Source organism: Sorghum bicolor, chromosome 9 (genome assembly GCF_000003195.3).
Source record: "Sorghum bicolor cultivar BTx623 chromosome 9, Sorghum_bicolor_NCBIv3, whole genome shotgun sequence".
Taxonomy (NCBI): domain Eukaryota; kingdom Viridiplantae; phylum Streptophyta; class Magnoliopsida; order Poales; family Poaceae; genus Sorghum; species Sorghum bicolor.
Window position 1 is genome coordinate 44,935,384 of NC_012878.2, and position 10,287 is coordinate 44,945,670.

Below are 10,287 nucleotides of genomic sequence, written 5' to 3' on the forward strand. Positions count from 1 at the left end.
AGATTCATCTCGTGATTTACAGACAAACTGTGTAATTAGTTTTTGTTTTCGTCTAAATTTAATACTTCATGCATGCGCCGTAAGATTCGATGTGACGGGGAATCTTGAAATTTTTTGGGAACTAAACAAGGCCTTCATATGTTATGGGTAAATAATATTTTATCTAGTGAAGACGATGTATATGCACTTAGATGGCTTTCTTCTAAACAAAACTCGAGTAGCACATATTTTATGTTTTTGTTAGGGTGATGAACATATGGATGCATGTAAGTAACCACCCGATCCGTTGGAATCAAATCCCGAGTCCTGACAACTAGTGAGTGCACACGTGTGTGGTGGTGTAAGCATGCTCGCTCGCATCCTTGTTTTGACGGACTAGTGATTACTGAATCATTATCTGCTTCGAATCCGCGTTGAATAAATCCAACCATCAAGCTAGAGGTTTACTTTCAAAGTCTTCGTAAAATTCTATTGAGTAGTGCGTGTATCACGCGTCGAGGACAAAACAAAAAGACAAACGAATCACTGTAGTTGATCGCTGACTGTTAAAAATTGAATGGACCAGACCCTGACTTGGACCCAACAAAAGAAGCCGCCAGCCCGCCACAGCCCCCAACTCACGTGTCCAGTCCATAAAACGCACTGGACTTCTGGAGTCTCGACGACGCGTCGACGCGGCTTCGTCTACCTCCAGCTCCAGCTAGCTTAGCCTTCCCCGGCCCACGCACCCGATCGACGTGCGACGCCACACAGGCAACCGTAAGCCTCGATCGGAGGCTCGGATCCTCAGCGTTTCTCTTGCAAATTGCGATCCCACACGAGACTCTGTTGCGATCGTCGTCGTCGTCGCCAGAACGATGCTGCTCAAGTTCCGGGATTTTGCAAGGTATTTATACCATGTAACTCCATTCAGAGTTTCAGAAAACAGGACGAAGTTGTTAGTAGTCCCAAGTCCTAACAACAATTCTGGCCATGTCATGCTTCTCAGGTGTTTCATCGGATCGAAACGTGCACCGGCATCAGCCGCGCGGATATGCGCCAATCCGTGCTCGCCAGCGGCGCCAGTGCCGGCGGTGCCGCTGCCGGACAACGACGATCTCCTCTGCGAGATCCTCCTGCGCCTGCCACCGCTGCCGTCGTCTCTCCCGCGCGCGTCCCTCGTCTGCAAACGCTGGCGACGCCTCGTCGCGGACCCTTTCTTCCTCCGGCGCTTTCGCCAGCACCACCACCGGACGCCTCCTCCGCTTCTCGGCTACTTCTTCTGCGACCCTCACGGACCCGTCTTCGCCTCGACGCTGGCGCCGCCTGACTGCATACCACCCGAGCGCTTCTCCCTGCCGCGGCAGCCTGCTGCCGGCGAGCGCCTCTTCTTCCTCGGCTGCCGCCACGGCCTCGCCCTCCTCATCAACCGGAGACGCCTCGAGGCCGTCGTGTGGGATCCCGTCACCGGCTGCCAGGCCACCGTGCCCTATCCACCGGAGTTCACCACTGACAACGGGGCACACTGCTGCCGTGGCACGGTGCTGAGCACCGCCGCCACTGCTGCCACTGCCGATGGCGTTGGCGATGAGCACTGCTTGAGACCCTTCAAGGTCATCTTGATACGCACAGACGTAAACAATTGCTGTATACGTGTGTTCATGTGCGTCTACGAATCAAAGACCGGAAAATGGGGCAACACCATCTCAACCATTATTCCATCGCCTGTATGGAACCTGCCAAATGTCTTGGTTGGCGATACGCTCTGCGGATTTCTCCAGTTTCCAAACGGCATCCTTGAATACGATCTGGAGAGGCACAGTCTGGGCGTAATCCAGACGCCAAAGAGCCTCCATGCCATTGACACATCGCTCTTCCAGGTTGTGAGGACACAGGATGGAGAGCTAGGGCTTGCAATCTTGTCGGAGCTGAGCATGGAATTGTGGGGGAGGAGGAGGAAGGGCGGCAGCAGCTCATCAGATGGTGTTGTCGGATGGGTTCTTGAGAAAACTATTCAACTGGACAACCTCCTTTCGCTACCACGTATGAATATGGTGGACAGCAATTTGTCAGCAACGATACTGGCGTTCGATGAGGATAACAATGCAATTCATCTATCCACATCTACCGGCGGTGCCTTCGCAATCCAGCTTGACTCCATGCAGTTCACGGAGCTTTTCAACGTCAGTCGGAGTGGTTCCTACCATTTCTGTCATCCCTATGCAGGTTTCTATACTGCAGGTGTACCTCGTCTTTCAACTGCATAAGTAACAACAAAATCCAACTATTTTTAGTATATATAGTTATTATACCAAACATTTTCACTCACACTGGGTGTCATAACTCTATTTAGTGACACTGTCAGCACATAAATTGATTCTGAAGGGAGGCTAAGAACCCGGGTTGTGATGGTCTTCTTTTAGAACTGAGCCACTGACATCAGTGCCAGTGGCCAATGTTTTTGGCTTGAGCTGAAACTATACCAGAGCTCTGCTTCCTAGGAATGCCTCTAAGGTTGAGGTCTGTTGCTCTAAGAACAAGCCTGATGAGTATGTGCACCTAAGCAGGGCCGTCTCAACAATTTTTAGGGCCCTTGTGCAAGCAAGACACTAAAGGCCCGACAATCAAACGTTTTAATATGACGACTGAAATATGTAATACTATTAATAAGACAAAACTTTTAGCATATATTTAATTCATAAGAAAATGTCATTACATCGAAGAAGCTAAAAGAACGGTAAATTTAGAATTTGAATTAGAATTTAAATTTTAGAAAATAAGATCCCTACAACTGATAACTAAATTAGAAGTGTAAATTCGCAGCTGCAATTACTTACTGCTAGCTACAGTGTCATGGAGTCACGGAATGCTGAACTGACGAACTAAACTAAAAACGGATAAGTGATCGAAGATTCAGAGTCAATGCAACTAACAAGACGAGAGGTAGGATTCAGTTGAGGCCGAAGGAGACAGGGCAGGATCATGGATCAAAAGAAAACGAGAAGATCAATGGAAACGAAGTCACAGTGCCAACCTAAACCTTCTGAGTGCGTGCTGGGTTGACCTGCAGGGCCGCAAGGCTGCAGCACGCCGATGAGGTGAGGTGACGAGGTCACACCTGCCGCGACGCCGCCGTCAAACTGTGAGCCCACGTCTCCACGAGCGTGATTCTCCGAGCGAGGCCGCCGACGCCGAGCACGTCGTCACCGCAAAGCCGCAAAGGAAAGGAGATCACGAATTGAAAGAGTCACAACGTTCAGGAACCACGAATTGGAAGGGTCATGTACTCGCATCATGCCATCATACACCTAGGATAGGAAGCAAGTGCTGAATCATGTAGTACACATGGGTATATTCATGGGCCCCCAAGGCCATGGGCCTCTGGCCTATGCACTGTCTGCACCCCCCATCCGACGGGCCTGCACCTAAGGTTGCTCTTGTTGGGGTGCACCAAAGGTTGCTCTTGTTGGTTTCATAGACATGAATACAGGTATTTCTTGCTGCCAGAGGGCAGCTTGGCAAAGGTTGCTGCTTGGGTTGTGTATTGAAACAAAGTTATAATGACTTCAGGATACAAGAGGATAACTGCTGCTTATATAGCCAGACAGCTCCCAACCGAACCTCACATATTCTAACAACCATAAAGTAGAAGATGCTCTAGCTACTTGGTCCTCAAGGCACCATGATCAACTTGGCTGCCAAGAAACCTACATTGTAAAAGTAAATACTAGTAAAAGTAATTATGCAGGATAATTAGGTTTAGCAAAAGGCTAACACCCACCAATTCTCCCCCTTAGCCTTGTGTGCCTTGGGGTTGATCTGCTACAAGCCAATTCTGCCTCTCATCTCTTCAAACTTGGCCTTGCCGAGAGACTTGGTCAGGATGTCGGCGAGCTGATCAGTAGTAGGAATATGCTTAGCCTTGATGCTTCCATCTTACAGACAACTGCGGATAAAGTGATACTTAATTCCGTTGTGCCTGCTTCTTTCATGGAGGACTGGATTCTTGGCTAGAGGAAGTGTTGATTCGCTATCCACCTTTGGCTCCACCATCTCGACATGCCTGCCGAGGAGCTCATCTAGCATCCTTGACAGCAACAATGCTTGAGTAGCAGCGGTGAAGGCAACGATGTACTCAATTTCACAGCTCGAGACAATGTTTTCCTAAATGCTAAACGGTAAACAGTCGGTCACTTGTCGTTTAGCTATAATTTAGGCTAAATAGTCAATTAAATGGGCTAAATGGTCAATTAAATGGACTAAACATATCATTAAACAGAAACAGTGTAACACTGTGTAGCGTTTACACGGCGTTTAAACGGTCTAAACGGCCATTTAGGCGAACAATAGCTGGAGAGTGCCACCACCTTCTGCTTGATGGAATGCCAGCTGACCAAGCAATTGCCGAGGAAGAAGAGAACTCCACTTGTGCTCTTGCTCGTGTTAATGTCGATGGTGAGGTCGCTGTCGGTGTAACAAATGAAGTGGGCGCTGCCAGGAGCCTTGGTGAAGTGCAGGACAAAGTCGAGTGTGCCGACGATGTAGCACAGGATACGCTTGCTTGCGCCTTGATGTTCCACCATGGGCCGCTCCATGAACCAGCTGACAAAGCCGACGACGAATGCCACATCAGGGCGGGTGTGCACCAAGAAGCGTAGGCTTCCGATGAGGCGCCGATAGTGTGTTGAATCGACTTCAGCAGCAGTGTTGTGCCTGCTGAGTCAAAGCCATTCCTCCATAGAAGTGTGGGCTAGATTGCAACCATCCATTCCCCCAAGCTCCCTTAGCGTAGTGGGTTTGCCGAAGTGTGATTCCAGTGGTCTCCTAGTGCACTTCAACACCGAGATAGAAGGTGAGGAGGCCAATATCACTCATGTCAAAGGTCCGCTTATCTATGTCTTGAGTGCCTCCACCTCTCTTTCTCTAGTGCCAGTGATGATTAGATCGTTGACGTAGACACCGACAAGTAGGACAGTGCTCCCACTGCCTTATTGGTACATTATTGCTTCATGGGAGCTCTGCTGGAAGCCCATCTTCTTGAGCATTGCATCTAGCTTTGTGTTCCACATGTGGAGCTTGCCGTAGGCCATAGAGAGCCTTGCAAAGCTTGTAGACCTTCTTTTCTTCTTCGGCGATGGTGTAGCCTCGTGGTTGCTGCACTTACACCTCTTCCTTGAGGTAACCATTGAGGAAGGCTGATTTGACATCCATGTGGTGGACGCCCCACCCTTCCTAAGCCTCCAGCACGAGGACCCAGACTAACTCCATGCGTGTTACAGGAGCAAAGGCATCATCGTAGTCAAACCCCTCTTGCTAGACGAAGCCCATGCCACAAGCCTCGCCTTGTGCTTGATCACAGCAACCAGCTCGTTCTTTCTTAGCTTGAGGACCCCCTTCAATGAGATGGGAGGATGACTAGGTAGGAGATGCACCAGTTCCCACGTGCGATTCTACTCCACCGACGTGAGCTCCTGCTCCATGGCACCTTGCCAGGCTAGATCATCTTTGGCTTCAGCGAAGCTGGCTAGTGCTCCAATGTGCATCAGATGAAGCTCGGTGAAGAGGCGCGGAGGTGGCTCTGGTGTGGATGCATCACCAAGGATGTTTCCCACCGTGCGGTATCATAGTGGCTCATCATCATCGTGGTAGCCGTCGAGGTGATCCTCATCATCCTCGAGCGGAGTGGTGAACTCCACATGACCATTGTCCTCAGCTATTGTCGATGTAGTCACTGGTGACGCAGAAGGAGCACGAACCAGCGATGGTGGCATAGGGGAAGCAGAGTGTGCCGACACCGTTGGTGGTGGTGATGGTGCCTGAGCAGAGGGCCTAGATGGGATGGCCGCACTCTGCTAGAACTCCCTTGGAACTGGAAATGTCAGTGAAGAAGCACTTTGTGCCCCTCCTTGATCTCCAGGCATCTAGTACATGACGGTGAACTCGGTCCCTGCTGTAGCTGAGCTCCCTATGCCCGAGGTGGACCAATCCCAAGCCCCACCGTTCATCGAACACCACATCACGGCTCAGCTTCACCCACTGCTTCACTGGATCGAGGATCCAGTAGGCCTTAGCCCGTTCTGCATAGCTGATGAAGACGCTGAGCTTGCCGTGGTCATCCAGCTTTCATAGCTGGCCCAGATCCTTGGCATAGGCGATACAGCCAAACACCTTGAGGTAGCTCACCGATGGCGTGTGACCATGCCAGGCTTCGTATGTAGTATTACCTTGGAAGCTCTTCGTCGGCAAGTGGTTGAGCAGGTGTGCGATAGTCATCACTACCTCCCCCCAATCTTGACCGGCATCCTCCTCTACTTCAGCAGTGTGTGTGCAGTTGTTGATATTGGTTACGCACATAAAAGAATCTAAGAGAAATAATCCGCAAGCGCACGGATATCGGTGAGCACTTCACCCGGGAGATAAGTCTAGAGTATCGTATTTATTTATTCGTAAGGAGAAAACATGCAAAAGACTAACCCGGTCTTAACTACTACCCAAGGGCTGCAAGACAGGATAGTGAAATTAAGTGATATAGAGAGAACTCCTTTGTTAGTGTTCCTCTAACCTATGGTAAGCTGTATAGATATTGCTCTAAGAGGGGCACCTAAGGAAAAGAGACACCACAGAGGATGCTTAACTTTGGCACACTATTTCCTACCTTACCTCCTGACAGGACGTGGATTACGGAGACACAAGGAGGCTGTCACTTCCCCAATGCTACCACAAATCTGGCCAGATAGGGAGTATCTACGAGTATTCCTAGCCCAAGCACCATGTTTACGCTATGAATAATTACTCTATCTCCTATGCGTAGCGAATAAAGTAAACTCGCAAACCAAAGAACAATAAACTTACTAGTATTAGAAGTTGAATTGTTGAATCATTCTAGAACCAAGCCTCAGGTTAGGAGACTTGATCCTGCAGATACAAGAAAGAAGACACCGACAGGCCAGGCTTCCTCCACTTCTATCTCCACCCTATACTCTCTCAATCTCTCTTGTTGCTATAACATTGAAGAGACAGATCCATTCGAGGGACCCCTCTCTAGCTAATTCTCTCTAGAAAATATGAATTACAGTTTTAGAATTGGCAATGAACTAGTGGGTCAGGCTTGTATTTATAGCCCCTTAGGAAGCACCACAGCACTCAGATCAAACCGACCTTGATAGACGGTCAAGATTACTTCTCAAAGGCGGTGAAGGCAAGATCCGTGAGGTGGAAGATAATTGGTCTTAACTTGTGGGTGCCTCCGGCAGGTGGGCCCCAACTTGCAGGGGTGGTTTCCTGAGTCTTCTAGATTGTTACTGAGTTGTAGTTCGCATATTCTCTCTATGTAAATCCGACATGTGGACCATCTTTGGTAGTTTTCAGCTGACACCCTATATAAATAAATATTCACTAAAACTCATGGAATTCTATTAGTGATAACCCTGCATCTACTAAGTGCATGCAAATAGATCCATTTTCTATTTAGTTGATGGTTAAAATTAAGAGTTATCTACTATCAATAGCAGTGGCGACCACGGTCTGTTTCTAACGTTCCACCATGCCGTTCTGCTGCGGCGATGCGGTGTGGAGAAGTAGCGCTGGACACCTTCACTAGTGTAGTAGTCTACGAACTCAGCGAGGGTGAACTCCCCACCATTGTTGGTATGCAGCACCTTCAACATGTGGCTGCTCTCCTTCTCTGCCTCCGCCTTGATCTTCTTGATGGCATCGACATAAGCATCCTTGGTGGCCAGAAGGGAAACCCACATGAAGTGTGACGCATCATCGACCATTAGGAGGAAGTAGCATCGGCCTCCTAGAGCCACAGGTGTCACTAAACCGCACAAGTCACTGTGGACGAGCTCGAGGGGCTTCTTGATGCGGTACAGAGCCTGCTAGGGGAAGACACGACAGTGCTGCTTGGTGACGATGCTGGTGTTGTGGACCTGCTACACATGCTTGATGATGGGCAGGCCACACACCATGGACTGTTGTCCGTGTTGTCATATAGCGTGTTGAAGTGGAGGTGGTCGAACCACTCATTCCAGTGCCAGTCGATGTCATCCTTCCATGCGACAAGGCACACCGGTTGCGCAACGTCAAGGTGGAGCACATAGATGTGGCTGGGCCCACGGTTCACCTTGACGAGGAGGCATCTATGATGGTCCTAGATGCAAAGCACTCTGCGCTTGATCTCCACCTTGGATCCACCTTCATCAAGCTATCCAAGGCTCATGATGGAGTTGTGCACGTTGGTTTGAAGTAGACACAATGAAGAACGTGATGCTCGCTGTTTTTGGCTTGGGACATGATCAAGCCAACGCCTTGTATCTCCACCCTGGAGCATTGCTAGACTGCACCAAGCCATGCACAGAGGTGTCGAGGTTGGAGAATAGCTCACGGTGTCTAGTCATGTGGTGGATGGTGCCGCTATCGATGTACCCACCATTGAGCATGTCCTCACCGCTGGTGTTCAGGAACACGCGTGCTCTAGGCCCATTGATGTCAATGTTGGCCTTGGAGTAGAATCTAGTGTGATCCACATCTAGCTCAAGGAGGCCATGGGCGAGGAAGAGAGCGGTGTCGCCATCATCAGCCTACACGACGTGCGCTGCTTTGCCATGCTCGCATCAAGGCTCAGGGCAGTCCTTTGCCTAGCGCCCTTGGTGATGGCAGTTGAGGCATACATTGTTGTGGATCAACTTGCGATCACCGCCAATGGCTACTGTCTTCCCTCCTTGTCCACCACTATCGCGATCACCCTTCTTTGCCTGGGCCTTCTGCTTCCTCCCGCCGCGAGGTCAACGACGATGCTCTATCCCCGATGAGCTAGAGTTGTTCCCATCCTTCTTCTTCTGCTTCTGGCGTGCAAGCCACTGCTCTTTAGTGAGCAGGAGCTTGCTACCAACAAAAGTAGGCTCGTTTACAAACTTGTCTTCTAGGTCATCCACCATATTCAACCTCTCAATGACCTCCTAGACGGTGAGCTCCTAGAAGCCAAGCAACGTCTAGATAGCGATCTTGAGCTGGGCGTACTTCTTGGGCATGGCTCAAAGAAGCTTTTGCACCGCCTGCTCCTTGTCGAGGTTCCTCTCACAGTGTAGGATCATCTACTGCTTCAGCATGGTGAGGCGAAGGGTGAAGTCCTCAATCTGCTCTCCTAGGCAAAAGGTGAGGTTTTTGCACTCCTTGCGTAGCCGCTGCAGCATGGCACGATGAACATGGTCGACACTGATGCGTGCCATGGCAATGGAGTACCACGCCTCCTTGGTAGAGAACTTGTCCACGAGCGACACCTCCATCTCCGGTGGAACTCTGGCACTAATGGCCTCTAGCACATGCCAATCGTCGTGGTACAAGAGATCACCATATTCGATGATGTCCCAGAGCTGGCACGCCTACATCTTGAGCCTCATGAGCATGCTTCACTCATGGTAGTTCGACTTCGTCAACATCGGCCATGGAGTCCCCGTGCTGTTGTCCTTGTACACTATTTGGATCACCGAAGATCCACGATGGCCTCCACATCCATAATGGCGAGCCGATGACGGCAACTGGTCCTAGCGACGCCTGTCTGGGCTCTACGTTGGCCCTTGTGACGTGGATCTAGGCTCCTCCCTGGTGCCCGGGGCTCCTACTCCATCTCTAAGCATAGTACTGAGGCCGTGTTGGCCGCCACCTAGACTGCTGCTACCGTCTGTCGGGCCGCCTCTATCACCTGCGCGTCTGCGGCCTCTGCTGTGGCCAGGCACTGGGTACGGTTGATGCTCGAGTTCACCACATCTAAGCTTCCCCTAGGTTGGCAACGGTGGCGGCTAGCTGTAATAATTTCTAGAGCAAAGGAATGAGGACAAGTTGAAGGGGTTATTCCCCACCTTATTCAAGATGGCTTGTCTATCCTACAGTATGCGGATGATACGGTGATTATTTATGAGTCATGATGTTCAGAAAGCGATAAATATGAAATTAATTCTGAGTACTTTCGAACAACTATCAGGACTCAAAATAAACTTTCACAAAAGTGAAATCTTTTGTTTTGGTAAAGCAAAAGATTATGAAGTGTTCTATTCGCAACTGTTTGGATGTAGAGTTGGGAAGTTCCCCTTTCGATATCTTGGTCTTCCGATGCATACTAGGAAATTAAAAACAAAGATTGGCAAATGATCGAGAAGCAAATTGAAAAGAGACTCAGTGGTTGGAAAGGTAAAACGCTTTCAGTCGGGGGGCATTTAACCTTAATAAACTCGGTGCCTTCTAGTTTACGTTTATGATGTCTTTCTTCGAACTCCCAAGAGGAGTGCTAGAAAAAAATTGACTGTTTTA

At 49.6% G+C, this 10,287-nt stretch overlaps 1 protein-coding gene across 1 annotated transcript; it reads left to right on the top strand.

Annotated features, from left to right (window-relative positions):
* LOC8077896 lies at positions 617 to 2,373 on the top strand. The gene is made up of 2 exons (XM_021448004.1): positions 617 to 886; positions 989 to 2,373. Exons 1-2 carry the CDS (start codon positions 858 to 860, stop codon positions 2,244 to 2,246), a joined length of 1,287 nt encoding a protein of 428 aa, XP_021303679.1. The 5' UTR covers positions 617 to 857; the 3' UTR covers positions 2,247 to 2,373.